The following is a 16,631-nucleotide window of genomic DNA, read 5'->3' on the forward strand; positions in this document are numbered from 1 at the left end:
AACATCGCTTATACAATGCTTTAGAAAGAAAAATCCTTTGGCAAAAGAAAACAGAAAATTAAATTTGTGAAATATATGTGAAATAAAATGTATGCTGGAAAACTGAAAAATTGCTAACTAGGAACCTCCGGGCGTAATTCATTGACCTGTTTAGTGCGGTAGATCACAGATTTTAAATTTCTTGCATTCAAGTACCTGACCACCAAGCACCATGGTTTCTATGTTTACTGGTTCTTGTTATGTAGCTGAATCAGAGGTTGCCCAGTGACTCACTTGGGGAATGTTGTTTGGTGGCAAAATGATTAAAAATATCAAAGGAACTGCTGTGTATTTGGTATATACTGTATAACATATATTTATTTAAAAAATTGGCAAAAGAAATCAGTTTGGCATATAAGCAATTCTTTAAAGTAATGATGAGTAGTTCTTTAAGATTATTCAGTATTGCAATAGAGATTCTACATTTGCAGAATCCAATTCTTAAAATTCCAATATGCAAAACAATGCCGGTGTATCAGAAGCACTGCACCTGGGTTCAAACTTGTCGCAGGTCAAAAATCTTTTACGTCCATTGCCTTTAATGCATTTCGTGAATTTTTTGCTGTTTCGAAATTGTTTCCCATTTCGCACATTTTTCAGCGCAACGGGACAGATTCGCCCATCACTAACAAAAAGTATTCATGATTTTAATCATGAAGTATTATATTCAACCCACCCTAGACTGGTAAATGATATTCATTTTAAAGACATTAAGGGGGTTAATTACTAAAAAATTTAGGTTTTTTAGGCACAAAACTCAAATTTTTAGAGGAAAAAGAAACTACATTTTTTGAGATTTATTATACCCCGAAGCTGCAAAAAGTCCAAATCTGATAATCTGCCATCTCAAACCTGTCGAGGTTGTGTAGAAGTCAATGGCTGATGTCCCTTTTACAATTTGAAGATATCGTTGCCTGCACTAGGTTTTGTTCAATAATCTGAAAAATTTGGGATTTTTGCACAAGAAGCCCAAAAAAAGTCGAGTGATTCTGGCATCAAATCCAAAACATTTTAAGTTTTGGGTATTCGCTGAATTTGATCAAGGTTTTTCCGTACCCAACTTTTTCGAGTCATTTTATTGATAAATAAAAATATGAGATAAATTCTAGTGTTAGTGAATAAGGTGGTTAGTGTTAGGTGATTTGAACACCCTATTCAGACTCATTCTTTAAGATAAATACTTTATAACCCTAGCCAAGATTCAGGAAGCTTGCCTGCACAACAGTCTCAAAAATAAAGTTTTCTTTTTTTTATGTTTTTGTTTGTTAAATTAAGTGTTTCTAATAGACACACATTCTATATTAAACACACTGATAAATCTATTGCAAGTATCACTATATATTGGATTCTTAAAAGGAGTAAGTAAATAGATGCCAGATATAATATTGCTATCCAGTAATTCTCCTGATGTATAAACTGGAAGAGAAAGGAGAGCAACCTTATAATCTGCAGAGAAAAAAAATCAATTTCCGGAGCATTTCACGCTGATGCTTGGAAAAAAAACCCATTCTGGCAGGTTAATTGGCTTTTGGTAAAATTGACCCTACTATGTAGAATTTGATGGGCACTTAGATTGTAAATTCTAATAAGAACGAGATTGATGTAAATTATGCACAATCTCTGTAAAGCACTGTATAAAATGTGTTGTCGTTATATAAATACCAGGAGATAAAATAAATAAATAATTAACAATAGGTTCTTTGAAGAATTCCCTTGAACTGAAAGTTAACAGAAAATGGAGTTAAAAATTCACCTAATAATCACCAGTGAAATTATGCACCCCCATGACTTTTCTGAAAGTGTAGGTGGTCTAAAGCTAAGAAGCCTTATAAACCTTATTCTGTTTTATATTGAGTTGAGGAAACAGCTTAACTTTGTGCTGTATACCAGCAGGATACTGATGAAAGTATTTATGAATAAAATTAAATAAAATTCCTTTATAGAAAATTAACATTGGGTTGTAAAAAAGGAATATAGCCACAACTGTTTTAAGAATTTCTTCTTTTGATACCAAACTGTTATGCATAGCTGTCCTGTCAACAAAGGAAACAGTATATATCTGAAAAAAAGTTTTTTTCTTTATTATACAAAGCATTTGTCTAATACAGGACCTGTATTGTGACCACAATAAGGGGCAGAGTTATCAAAATGTGAGATTAGAGTTTACCACAGATAAATTCACCTACTTTCTATTCATTCCCATGTGATTTTTAAAATTGTATTTATCAATAGGTGAAAGTTATATTTCACTATGGCTATGAAAATTTTTATTCATCCAGGTCATGGTATATCTAATATACTGTAAGTAATTCAAAAAACAACTGGACTTGCTGAGTAATTACTGAAGACATTTCACTAGTCATCCGAGCAGCTTCTTCAGTTCAACTTCAACAGTGACTGGTGTGGGAAGTTCTCGGCATATAGACTCTTCCACTAATCCAATCACAACGGCACATTGTAACTCTTTAGAGAGGTGACATCTGAAATGCACAGAGGTGTTGATTCTGTGTAGTTACTGTGATAACTAGATGTTATATTTCACTTGTGATGGGGGAATTTGTCCTATTTTGATCCTATTTTGATATGTTGAAAAATTTGGGAAATGGCGGAAAATTAGCGAAACACGGATTTTGATGCCTGTGTCAATTTTGATGCTAGCGGCAAAGTCAATGTCAATGTTGACGTGCAACAGTTTTGACGCGAGCAACTTTTCTGAAGCTTGTCCAAAATTTTATGCAGCAGGCAAATTTTCACACCAGTTTGGCGAACTTATTCGCCACCAGGGAGACACGGATATTCGCCGCAAATTCACACCTGCCAAATTTTCCCCCCGTTGACTAGGTTTCACCACTTTATAAACAGAATTCTAAATAGCAATGAATAGAAAGTGGGTGAGTTTTTTCTGTGATGAGCTCTTATCTTACCTTTTATTTCTATATTTCTAGCTATTCGTATATTCTATGTCTACTGAGGGCCTCCTACCTCAGGTTGCTAATTTTGAACCAAACCCACCAAATGCTGCAGTTAATCTTAAGGAGACTTATTTAAGTAGAGTTAAGCAAACCTTTACCCCCTACTAGTGATGAGCAAATTTTTTCATCAGCCATAGATTTGCAGTGAAATTCCGCATTTTCCCACCTGCATATTTTTTTTTTTCGAAACTCCAGCAAAAATTCGCCACCACCCCTTTAAAGACTAGTTTCTAAAACTGAGTAGCCCCACTTGCTTGATTCTTTTGCTATTTATACTTCTAAAAAATTATTTGGGAATAGTTTTACTCTTTACACTAATGCTCTTTTCATTAACTACTTTGATTGGATAGTTTTTTGCATGCTTTTTTAGCCCCCATTGTACCTTGCAAAAGTTCCAACTGAATCCAACTTACTTGAATGCCCTAAATGTGTATTTTTTTCTTACCTCAATGCTATCGATTGCTTTCTATCAAACCAAAGTAGTTTTGCTTTGTTACGTCTTTCCTTGCTTACAAGGGGAATATACTGTACTTACAAGTTAATTTGTTATGTTCCATTTTAGAAAACATTCCATTTGCCTTCAGTGTTGAAATATATGAACAGTCTTTCCCAGTTATTATTACAGAGATTAATATTGCAGAGATTCATTTTATACCTAAAATGAAATGTTCCAGTCAGGAATCCCATTGTATACTATAAAGCTTATCTGTTATCTACTGTGTAATCTGTGCTTTTTCTTTTTTTTCAGCTCTGAATAGCTGCCCCCTGGCTGCATAGCAGCTTCTTTATATAAGTCTATAGTAGTGTTTCTGAAACATCACTTAGGAGTATTCAAATAAGAATTTCATTGTACTGTGTACTCTATACTCTGTACAATTTATGACAAATTTTTCTCATTATTTTAATAATACTTTTTTAAAAATTCAACCTAACTCCCAGCTATGATCTGGATTAATTTACTAAAACATCTGAACGAAAATTGTACGTGCAGGAGAATTATCAACAAAATCATTTCACAATTTAAATCGTATGACTTTTTTGAATTGTTGACTGAAAACCACAATTTTTGGGGTTTTTGAATGAAAAACAGCCCAAAAACCCTTGGAAATCATGAAGGTAAAAAGCATCTTCCAGTTGTAAAAGGGACATCTGGCATTCACTTTTTTTTACGCGTTTTTAGCTGGAGAATTTTATAATTTGCATTTTTAACAGCTTTGAAGCATAATAAAGCTCAAAAGATTCAAGTTTTTTTTTTAAAAAAAATTCGATTTTTCCCCTCAAAAACTCAATTAGAAAATTTTGAGGCTCCTACATGTACCCATGCAGAGCTACAGCACATTATATTTACATTAATTTAGAACAGTTTTATTTTTTGGTGTTATTGTTCCTTTAACTTTTTCTGAACATTACTAACCCATCAAATTTCTATTTTTCCCACAAATCTCTAAAAATTTGTTTTTTTTTTCTGTATTTTTGTAAAACTCTAAAATGTGAGATTTATTAATGGGCCAATTTATCAAACTTAAAATTTATCTGATTTAGGTTTTTAAGGGGAAAACTCAAATTTTTGATAAATGAGTTCAATTCATGGAAGGGAGTTTGGTTGACTTTGTTTTAATTAAAAAAATAGATTAAAGGATAAAATTAAATTGTTTTGAAATAATAAAAATATAATGCATTGTTGCCATGCACTAGTAGAACTGATGTTTGCTTCAGAAATACTACTATTGTTTATATAAATAAACTGCTGTGTGAACATGGGGGCAGCTATTCAAAGGAGAAAAGACTCAAGTTACACAACAGATTAACCCTCGATATTCGACTAGGAACTAAAATCCTTCGACTTCGAATATCGAATTCGAAGGATTTAGCGCAAATCCTACGATCGAACGATCGAAGGATTATTCCTTCGATCGAACGATTAAATCCTTCGAATCGAACGATTCGAAGGATTTTAATCCAACGATCGAAGGAATATACTTCGATCAAAAAAACATAGGCAAGCCTATGGGGACCTTCCCCACAGGCTGACATTGACTTCGGTAGCTTTTAGCTGCCGAAGTAGGGGGTCGAAGTTTTTTTTAAAGAGACAGTACTTCGATTATCGAATGGTCGAATAGTCGAACGATTTTTAGTTCGAATCGTTCGATTCGTAGTCGAAGGTCGAAGTAGCCCATTCGATGGTCGAAGTAGCCCAAAAAACACTTCGAAATTCGAAGTTTTTTCAATTCGAATCCTTCACTCGAGCTTCATGAATCGGCCCCCAAGTATATGATTATATACAACATCTAACATTAAGGATGCAAAGAGAGAGAGGAAAAAGTGGGTAGGAACAGGGAAAACGTAGGGGGGTTATTTACTAAAATCCGAATTTATCTCATTATTTAAATAAAAAAATCTCGATCAAACTCCCATACCTGAATTTACCTTATTTATTATTTAAAAAAAGCTTGATTTTATTGGGTTGGGGAAAACCCAAATAAAATTGAGCGAAAACCCAAATGATAAGATTTTCTCAGGTTTTTTTCCCAAAATGCTCTGTTTTGGGGATTTTTCCAGAAAAACTTCCGGATTTTTGCCCAAAAAGCCCAAAATGGTTGGATGTTCAGGCTAATTCCAGTGCAGACCACAGAAACTTCAAAATAGGATAGGGACCTCTGCCATTGACGTATACACAACCTTGGCAGGTCTGAGATGGCAGATTTTCCGATTCAGGCTTTTTGCAGCATCAGGCTTTAATATATTTTGAAAAAAATTAAAACTTTTGAATTTTGCCCTGAAAAGCCTGAACAGATAAATTCAGAGTTTAATAAATGACCCTCTAACACTTTAACACTGCCTATCATATCTGTAAATAGACTTTGAATTTACAAAAATAAGGTGAAAAATACATTATTGCTTTCTTCAACAATGTTCAAGAAGGCTACCTGTGGAGTTTTTTATTGGATATTGAAGTATTCATGCAAACATAAGCAATCAACATGCTATAGTAATTATAGGCCCCAGTATGCTGGCAATATATTGAAGGCCTAGAGAGTATGGCTGTGGTAAAATATCAACAGTAGGAGAGAAATTGATTTGATACTCGTAAGGAGCTCAGAGGAAAAATGTTTAATTAAATAAACTTTTAAATGTGCAGCATCAAACAAACTGTAAGGAGATTATTTATCAATGATCGTATTTTAACTTTTTCCACAAAAAAAGGTAAATGTGAGCTGTTCTAGGTAAAATGTAAACTATTATTCAATTTGAGGTTTTAAAAAAATGTTTAGCTTTTTGCCCATTAAAAATGAAGAGTATATTAAAAATTCAGATATTCAAGTTTTTTTCCTCTGGTTTTATTCATTCTCATCTTTTATTTATTTATTTTTTTTAAGGTTTTTATTTTGCATTTTCAAAACAAACAACAAAAACACAAATAAAGCAAACCAACAGGCTTGACACTTACATGACTACTGTTTTCAATTATTTCATTTTTTTTGTGACAGTTTCAATACGTAAAGGAACATATAACATATGCACCAGTTATAAAAACTGGAAAACCAAGTCTGAATAGAGACGGGGTGGGTGCGACATCTATTGTCTGCCACATACAATGCTGTTTTGGCACCTTTCCCTTTAAAGGAACAGTTCAGTGTGAAAATAAAAACGGTGTAAATAGATAGGCTGTGCAAAATAAAAAATGTTTCTAATATACTTAGTTAGCCAAAAATGTAATGTATAAAGGCTGGAGTGACTTTATGTCTAATAAAACAGCCAGAATCCAACTTCCTGCTTTTCAGCTCTATAACTCTGACCTGGGGTCCACATTGTACATTTCTGTTCAGTGAGTTTGCAATTGATCCTCAGCATTCAGCTCAGATTCAAAAGCAACAGATATGACCCATGTGCCCCCCCTCAAGTAACTGATTGGTTACTGCCTGGTTACCAGGGTAACCAGTCAGTGGAAGCCAAGAGAGCTGAAAAGCAGGAAGTAGTGTCTGACTGACATGTTATACATCAAATCACTCCAGCCTTTATACAGTACATTTTTGGCTAACTAACTATATTAGAAACATTTTTTATTTGGCACAGCCTATCTATTTACCCAGTTTTTATTTTTAAACGGAACAATTCCTTTAATAACACATCAAAGCTCCAATCTTGCTAATGCAACACCTAATTTAATGACATCATTGTGGATTATGATAAACACATTATGCTGATTGGAGCAACATTCCAGAGGATATATATTCTGGAAAGAAGATTTTCACGTTATTCTGAATTGAGAAAGCCAGTTGGATGACTGGTGAAACATCTTCAAGGAAAAAAACACAGCAAGTCCAATTTATTTGACTTATTTCTATAGATAGATAGTAATAGTGTTCTGGATTTTTGTAGGGGCACTGCCTCATCTATAATAACCAATAAAAAAGTCTCGGGGGGCTTAATTTTAGGATAGGATAGAAATATATTAGTGTATCGGATTACTTCAGACCAGTATGCTGCCAATTCCATATCAAGTTGAGGAATCCAGCTTCTCCCCTGCCGCATTTCATGCATTTGGTTCACTCTGATCTACCCATAGCTTTAAGCCTTAGAGGGGTAATGTAAATTTGATGGATCATTTGAAATTGAGCCATTTGGTCCCTAAGTGATATTAGGCAGGGGCAGGGCCGGAACAAGGGGTAGGCAGAGTAGGTGGCTGCCTAGGTTGCCATAATTGAGGGGCGCACTTTAAAATTTAAATCGAATCAAAAATGTAAAAGGTCAAGGGCACATTTATTGAAAGTATTAGAAGGGTCTGGGGGTACTGTAAAAAAAGAGTGAGCCACATGTGGCCCCAAAACACCATTTTGTATGTCTAATGTACAGCATACTTATTGCAACTTTTTGTATACACTTATACATTTTGTATAAATATTTTGTTTAATTTAATAAGTTAATTTATCTTTTCTCTCTTTTCTAGCTGTGCACAAAGTGGAAATGCCAGGCGTAACAGCCACCAGAGGAAGATAAATCAGCAAGAAGAAAGTTGTCAAAACTTGACTGACTTTACTCCAGCCAGTGTTCCCAGCAATATGGATATATTCACAGCATACAATGAAACCCTTCACTGCTCCCATGAATGCATACGGACACCTGTACCTGTATACACAGATGAGGCTTTGCACCAAACTGGAGCATTTAAGACCACATTCAATGGCAATAGGTGAGACAGCTATTGAGCAATACTGATTTACATGTGTATATACCTTAGGTTTGTGTGTGTGTGTATATATATATATATATATATATATATATATATATATATATATATATATATATATATATATATATATATATATATATATATATATAGTTGATCCAGAAGATGATTGGATGAAATTATCTGAAGTTATCTCCAATTTTCCTCAGAAGGAAAAAAATCCACCCTAACACCAGAAGAGCAGCATCGTCAGTCCCTGTATTAAGTTTGTACTAAAAGTGTTTCAGTAAACCTGTATTTTCTCACTAGCATCACTCTAGCCCCCTTATTTGTGTACTGATATTGCCTGGAAACGTTTACAGAAGCAGTATTTAAAGCTCCCAAAACAGCTCTGTTTGTCATTACTATAACAAGGCATCAAATGATTAATGAATTTCAAGAATGATTCTGAAACTTTACAACCCTCACTGAAAAAAAACAGGTCTAAGAGCAAATAAATGCATTAAGATAAATAAAATGGGTGGAAAGCGTTAAGAAATAGGCAAAATATTTTTCTTTTTTTATGCCCTTTTAGTTTATACTAAGCAGCAAATTTCACATTTGTTTTTTTTTTTTACAGTGAAATATGAGACATTATGTCATGATTTTTATGGTGTAGCTTTTATTTCTAAATTATACTGTTTACATTGCACATAACTCACTCTATCATGTAAAATTTAATTCCTATCCCAGAAAGTGTATTTTTTTTTAGTTGTAATATTGGTGCATGGGCAGCCATCTCAGGTCATTTTGCCTGGTCACGTGCTTTCAGAAAGAGCCAGTGCTGCACTAAGAACTGCTTTCTGACAGGCTATTGTTTCTCCTACCCAATTTAACTGAAGGAGTCTCAGTGGGACTTGGATTTTTACTACTGAGTGCTGTTCTTATATCAACCAGGGATCTGCTATCTGGTTACCTTCCCATTGTTCTGCTGGTTGCTAGGGGGAAGGGAGGGGGATATCACTCCAACTTGCAGTGGAGCAGTTGAGTGACTGAAGTTTTTCAGAGGACAAATCAAATAACGTGTGGCACCTGGGAAACTGACAATATGTGTAGTCCAAAATTAAATATTAAAAAAAATCTGTTTTTTTTCTTAAAATGGATTTCAGTGCAGAAGTCTGCTGGAGCACCACTATGAACTGATGCATTGTGAAAAAAACATGTTTTCTCATGACAGTATCCCTTTAAATAAATTTGTGGGTTTTCATTAAATTAGCCCTAATGCACATAAATAAGAAATAGCTGTTCCCTTATTATAATTAGATTTTAATACAGCCCATCACTAAAGTGGTTAGACTGAATGGAACAGTGTTATTAATCAAATTTCTAACCTGTCTATTGTACTTTTTAATACATTTTTAAAACAATCTTTTTCTAGTCAGTAGACTTTGATAGAACGACTGCAGGGTAAAAACAGGAGATGTTAAGAAAATATTTATTCAGTAAACATGAACTTTTAATATATTTAATTAATTGTGTACATTTATGTTTATAATATAATTTATATTTCCATGAGTTATATCTGTTAATTTTACCTCCTTTTGTTTACAACAACTACTCTGTGTATGAATGTGTCAACTCTATTAAGCCTATGTACTGTAAAGAGCATGCTTATTTAATAATTGTTTCATTGTTCATTTAAGATGCACATCAAAACTTGAAATTTTTATTGTGATACCAGAGTTAATTTTGTTCTTTCTTGTCACTTCTTTGTCACTTTCTTGATCAACAAATGGACAGTAGAGCAGCTCTATAATCAAACAAAGATAGCCTCTTGATTTATGGTTACAATGGGTATTATGCCTCTAAAGGAGAACTCATTCTTTCATGCATAATCCACTAGGGATGTCGCGGACTGTTCGGCGGCGAACTTGTTTGCGCGAACATCGGCTGTTCGCGTCCGCCGCAAGTTCGCGAACGTCGCGCGACGTTCGCCAATAGGCGTTCGCGTCAAAATCGTTCGACCATTCGACCATTCGGTCGCTAAAATCGAACGATTTTCGTTCGATTCGAACGAAAATCGTTCGATCGAACGATTAAAATCCTTCGATCGTTCGAATCGAACGATTTTCGGATGTTCGAAGTTCGCGAACTGTTCGCGAACTGTTCGCATTTTTTGCCGGTGTTCGCGAACGGCGTTCGCGAACACATTATCGGCGGTTCGCTACATCCCTATAATCCACCATATATTTAAATATTAAAACAACGATTCATTGAATGAGGTGATTTATGGTTTCATAATATTTTTTATGTAAATGTGATAAATTTGGAGGATTTCAATGTATTGAAGTTGATTTGTAGTATAGATTATAATAATAATAGAATTATAATAGACTTATTTTTTACTCTTCTCATATAGAATTTATTTACTTATCACTATCTAGTTGATTTTTGCATGCTTTATTGATATTTTAACATTTATATTGTTATACCTTTACTATTCAATATAAAATATTCAAGATAAAATTGATATAGTACAAAGTCAAGAATAATTATTACTCCATATCATACTTTTAGTTAAATTGGAGGATATACAACATAATAACTCATGCTGTTTCATCAGCCAAAAATTTAAGAAAAGTGAATACCATTGTGGCTTTTAGAAGCTGTTCTGAACAAAATATGGAATTAAAAAAAAAACTTTAAAGATTAGATTTTAGAGTTACTTTCAAACTGTTGTATACGGTACACAAAGGAATTTGCAAACCTAAATGAATAGGAAATTTGAGTATTACCATTTAAATAATAAATAAATATAAACATTGCCCATACCCTGCTATAAGAAAATCTAAAATTAGTAATAGTAATGATTAATAAAAAAAAAAATTATATTGAACTCTGCACTTTGCACAGGGGCAGATTTATTACAGGCCGAATTTAACATTTTAATTAGAATTTTTGGATTTTTATGGTCAAAACTGTCAGTTTCGACTAGGGAATTATCCAAACTCAATTTGATTTTATTAAAAAAATTCAAATTAGATTTATAAGATTTATCATACTGTGGCCCTTTAAGAATTTGAATTTGACTATTTACCACCGAAAACCTGCCAAATTATTGTATAAATCAATGGGAGAGATGCAGTGATCAATTTGGAGTTGTTTGTAGCCTTCCTGTCATTCAAGTTTTTTTTTCAGAGAAAAAACACATCGAGTTTGGTTGAATTTGATTCAAATTCGATTCGAGTTTCCAAGTCGGTAAAAAATAGTTGATTGACAGTTTAGATATTTAAACACCTTTATAACAGGTATGGATGTTTTAATCTGCACTTTGCACAGGGGCAGATTTAATACAGGTCGAATTTAACATTTTAATTAGAATTTTTGGATTTTTATGGTCAAAACTGTCAATTTCGACTAGGGAATTATCCAAACTCAATTTGATTTTATTAAAAAAAATTCAAATTAGATTTTTGAGATTTATCATACTGTGACCCTTTAAGAATTTGAATTTGACTATTTACCACCGAAAACCTGCCAAATTATTGTATAAATCAATGGGAGAGATGCAGTGATCAATTTGGAGTTGTTTGTAGTCTTCCTGACATTCAAGTTTTTTTTCGAGTTTCCAAGTCGGTAAAAAATAGTTGATTGACAGTTTAGATATTTAAACACCTTTATAACAGGTATGGATGTTTTAATGAAAAAAAAATTTGGGGTTCCATATTTAATTTGGAAAGGACTTTCATTATGCAGTTTTTTATTTATAGGTGACAAGTCCCCTTTAAACCTGCCGAAGTGCTACTGTATGTTAGCCTAGGGGGATCTTTTTTATTTGAAGGAAGATCGTACGATCGTAGGATAAATTCATTCGAATCGTACGATTCAAAGTACGATCAGAGTACGATCGTACTACAATCAGAATACGATCGTATGATGAATAAAATCCTCCGACTTCGAAATTCGAATGTCGGAGGATTCTATTCGATGGTCTAATTTTGAAGTATTTTCCACTTCGAAATTCAACCCTTGATAAATCTGCCCCTTAATAAATCTGCCTCTTAGTGTGAGCCCACAGTCTTTTTCACAGTGATGATACAGTAACAGTGGAGCAAAATTGATCCAGTCCAGTAACCCATAGCAAGTAATAAATCTCTTATAATATCTGTTTGCAGACAAACAAAAATAATTACTAATGAGAAGCTATTGAAAAATGTATTAGTATAGTTTAGTACCTACTGTATGTTAGTAAAACATTTCTAGTGACAAACTAAAGCATTAAGGCAACAGACCTTAAATTAAAACACAGATTTTTCATAAAGATTACAGATCTATCAGTTTAAAACCTCTGCTCATATGTCCTTTATCGATCTTAATCCAGTATATGTTTAATCAAGCGTTATCTTACATACATTTAAAATAGTACATATCCTCACTGAGCCCATATTCTTACTTGAATGTCAAAACTAAAAATATGTGACTACTGGGATACCATTTCAAGACTGTCTCACTATTAGATCCCTATGGTTTTTTTTTTAATCAGTTCAGATTAAATTTGACTTTCTTTGAATGTACAGTATAAAGAATAAACACATGTTATAAATCAATTTCCATATGGTAAGAAAATAAAATGTACTTCTTTCAGAGACTTGGTTTGTAAGTAATATGTCCATGGGTGAATGGTAGTTTTGAAGTTTAATGGAACAAAAATTCATATCTAAATAAAGTCCATCAACAACCAAAAAGGAACACAAGGATAGCAGGTGTAAATATTACTATGACCAAAAAGGAACACAAGGACCACTGCCAAAAAGCAAGAATTCTCAGCTAACCACTTACTAACACTTACTTTGTACAGTACCTTCAAAAAACTTTGAACAAGGTATTTGTTTATCTGTAAACTATTATTATTATGTATTTGAAAATTTTATATTTACTCCTTAAACTTGAGAAACACGCTGCCTTGTGTTTTTAATTAGTATTATCCTTGTTATAAATGCCATATTTTGCTATTTTTGTACATCATTGTACAAGGGAATGTATTGAATTGCTTCTATCAGCAGAAAACTGCACAAGCCTGGGGTTATACTAGTGAGCACCACAAAGCGATGCAATTCCGTCTTCTTTTTTCTTCAAATTTCCCATGGCAAACACATTCTCAGTTGAACGAAATAGCCGACTTTTTAGTTAAAGTTCGGCTTTTCATTCTACTGCGCATGCGAAGCCGTGCGAAGAAGGAGGAAGGCGGAAGAAGATCGATCCGTGTTGCTCACTGGTATAACCCCTGGCCGGTGCAGTTTTCTGCTGATAGGAGCACTGCCCCACGGGGTTTCAGGTAAGACAACGCATGGGGGTGCCTAACATTTGGCACCCACAAGTGCCCCAAGCCTTTCCCCAAAATTGTTACTTGGGGATCTAAAAGAAGCCAATGTGTTTATTTTTATTCAGTAGATAATATACATGAAGTACTTTGAGCAACACTTTGGCACCTATAATGTACAGAATATGAATGTTCCATATATTGCTGCTGAGATAGAACAAATTCTTCATCCTTACTAAAGCATGGGTATTTTAGTGCCCACAAACCCGTCTTACATTTTTGTATGATCTTTAACTGAATACATATTTTGCATATTGAAGAAATCTTGCGGTAATTTTTAAGAAGATAAATTTATGATGAAAGAATGGGCTTTGGTGTCTGAAAGGGTTAATAAACTATTAAGGCTGTATTTTTTTCTACTGAATTGATTTTTTAAGTTGTATGTTCCTATATTTATCTATCTCAAACTTGTTTATCAGACTTGTCTGTTTTATAACATGGTGGATGATTACTATTTAGGAGTGGCAAAAAAAAAAAAAAAAAAAAAAAAATATATATATATATATATATACTGTATATATATATATATATCTATATATATATATATATATATATATATATATATATCTATATATATATATATCTATATCTATATATATATATATATATATATATATATATATATATATATATATATATATATATATGGGGTTATTTTTTTAACCTTATTTTTTTTTGTGGTCGGGCTTTTTGGGGCAAAAATCTTAATTTTTCATGCAAAAAACTAGAATTTTTCCATTTTTATTATACCCTGATGATGCAAAAAAGCCTAAATCCAAAAACCCTGCATCTCAAACCTGTAGAGTTCATATATAAGTCAATGGCAGATGTCCCTCTCACACTTATCATGTCTGTGCAGGGTTTTAGGGCAATAACCTGAAAAGATCAAGCTTGATTATATAGAGTCTTTTTACCAATCCGACTTTTTAAAGTTATTTTAATGATAAATAAGATAAAATCGTGAATGGGAGTTTGGTCGAGCTTTGTTTAATAAAAAAATTAGAAAAAATTTTAGTTTTAAGTTTAATACAAAATTTTGCTCTACCTTTACAGCAACTACACTTATTTATACTTATATACCCATATAATGGCTAAAACGATTTCTATTTAAATTGAATACAGTTTGATAAAGCTGGTGATAGTATTATGTACCATATGGTATATTGTTTTATAGAAGAATAATCTTTAAATAATGTTTGACTCCAAGCTTATAGGAGAATTTAAGATGTTGTAGAATTACCTATTCAATGCAACATTTCATTTGGCCTTCATTATTTATTTTGCATGTTTTTGGTATTAACACTCGTATTCTGCCTATTTTCATGGCTGAAACTGAGGTACCTGATTGTTGAGGTCTCTGACACCAAAAACTTGTGCAGTTTCAATTTCATTGTATTATTTTACATTTTTCTTTTTTGTCTCAGTTCCTCTTTTAATAACCCATTCTGACTTCTAAACGGCTTCCTGGTTGCCAGGGTAATTTATAAAAAATGAATAATTACAAATTGTCTTAGAATAATTCTGAATACAGTATGGTAAATAATATTAGGGTGAGCAACACCTTTAAGTTTCTTGCAGTGTTAAAACTGATCTATCAGACATACAGTATAAACACTCCAGAAATTGGTTGCTGTTTACCTAGGACTGTATTACAAAACATGTTCTTATTTAAAACTACACTCCAACATTGGTAATGAATGAAGTATTTATAAGAAACACATTAAGTTCCTGTAATGGAGCTTGAGGTTCTATTTGTTGATCAAGATAAAGTGACATTAATTTTTGTGAACAATCATCATTCATCGATTGTCAACACTACATGCTGCTGCTCCTAAGAAATATGAAATATGGCTTTTCTGGTTTTCCTGAAATGCAAAATGGCATACAAGTCCATTTGTTGCATTTTTCCTCATATTAATACACTTATTACAATGCATATTGGATCTACACATTATACAGGCTCTATTCAATGGAAAATATAAAAGCTTTTTAAGGAGACATTTTATAAAACCTTCATATTCAGATATATCACTTATCCTTCCTCAAAACATGTAACAATTCAGAAAGAAATACGTTTTTAAAGCATTTTACCTGTGAGATGTTTACAGGTCAGAAGCTAGGCTGAAATGAGGAGTAGGAGTGTCTCTTCAATCTCCCACAGGAAGTGGTCATAGCACTGATATCTGTAGCTGTAGCAGCCAAACTCCTCTCCTCCCTCTGTCCTGTGTGTTCCTTATAATAACATACCTTAAATGTTCAACATAAAGCAATAGATGTGAAGGTTAATACAAATTGTAACAGTAATGTAATAGTAATATTTTCTTTTATTTAAAGTACTACTGTATGCTCCTGTGTTCCACAGCAAATAGGCATCAGTCACAAATGTACCTGCCCAGCTGGACATAAACTATAGTCCATAATACATTTTTATACACTATGCAACTCTTTGCCTCTATTAAATTATAAAAGTTATACAAAGAGCATTAGTATTTACTGTTGATATTACATAACAGCATCTGTAGGTTTGTTTTCCTGCATATTGATATATGATCATGTGCAGCAAGGGAATAAATGCAGCAGTTCTGGGATAATTTATGTTTAATAGCAGGAAGTTGCAAGGGAATAAATGCAGCAGTTCTGGGACAATTTATGACCAGCTGCTGGGAGTTGCAAGGGGAAATGCAGCTGTTGTGGAACAGTTTATGTTCAGGCACAGGGAGTTGCAAGTGAATAAATGCAGCTGTTCTGGAACAATTTGTGATCAGGTGCAGGGAGTTGCAAGGGAATAAATGCAGCTAATGTTTTGGAATTGTATAACATATAATAACAGATGCAGGGGGTTACAAAGGAAAACTAAATAGATGTTCATTGCTATTTGTATACAACATAATATTGTGTAGAAATGGTATTTACACGAACTGCTGATACACATTGCCCCCAGAAAAGAATAAAATACTTTTAGTAGCAGATTATGTTTTATTTATACAGAAGTTTGCTTTTCTCCCCCCAATTATTGCAGGGCAAGGGAAAGGAACAAGCAGTGAATTGAGGGGGAGGAGGGAGGAAAACAAAC

The 16,631-nt window shown here is 33.2% G+C and overlaps 1 protein-coding gene across 5 annotated transcripts in view; it reads left to right on the forward strand.

Annotated features, from left to right (window-relative positions):
* ajap1.L (adherens junctions associated protein 1 L homeolog) overlaps positions 1 to 16,631 on the forward strand; it is a 138,301-nt gene that overhangs the window by 104,824 nt on the left and 16,846 nt on the right. For all 5 annotated transcript variants that reach the window (XM_018226104.2, XM_018226106.2, XM_041569407.1 and 2 more), the window contains one exon: positions 7,960 to 8,202. In XM_018226104.2, coding sequence (XP_018081593.1) covers positions 7,960 to 8,202 — 243 coding nt within the window. The remainder of the gene's footprint in view (positions 1 to 7,959; positions 8,203 to 16,631) is intronic.

Source organism: Xenopus laevis, chromosome 7L (assembly GCF_017654675.1).
Source record: "Xenopus laevis strain J_2021 chromosome 7L, Xenopus_laevis_v10.1, whole genome shotgun sequence".
Lineage (NCBI taxonomy): Eukaryota > Metazoa > Chordata > Amphibia > Anura > Pipidae > Xenopus > Xenopus laevis.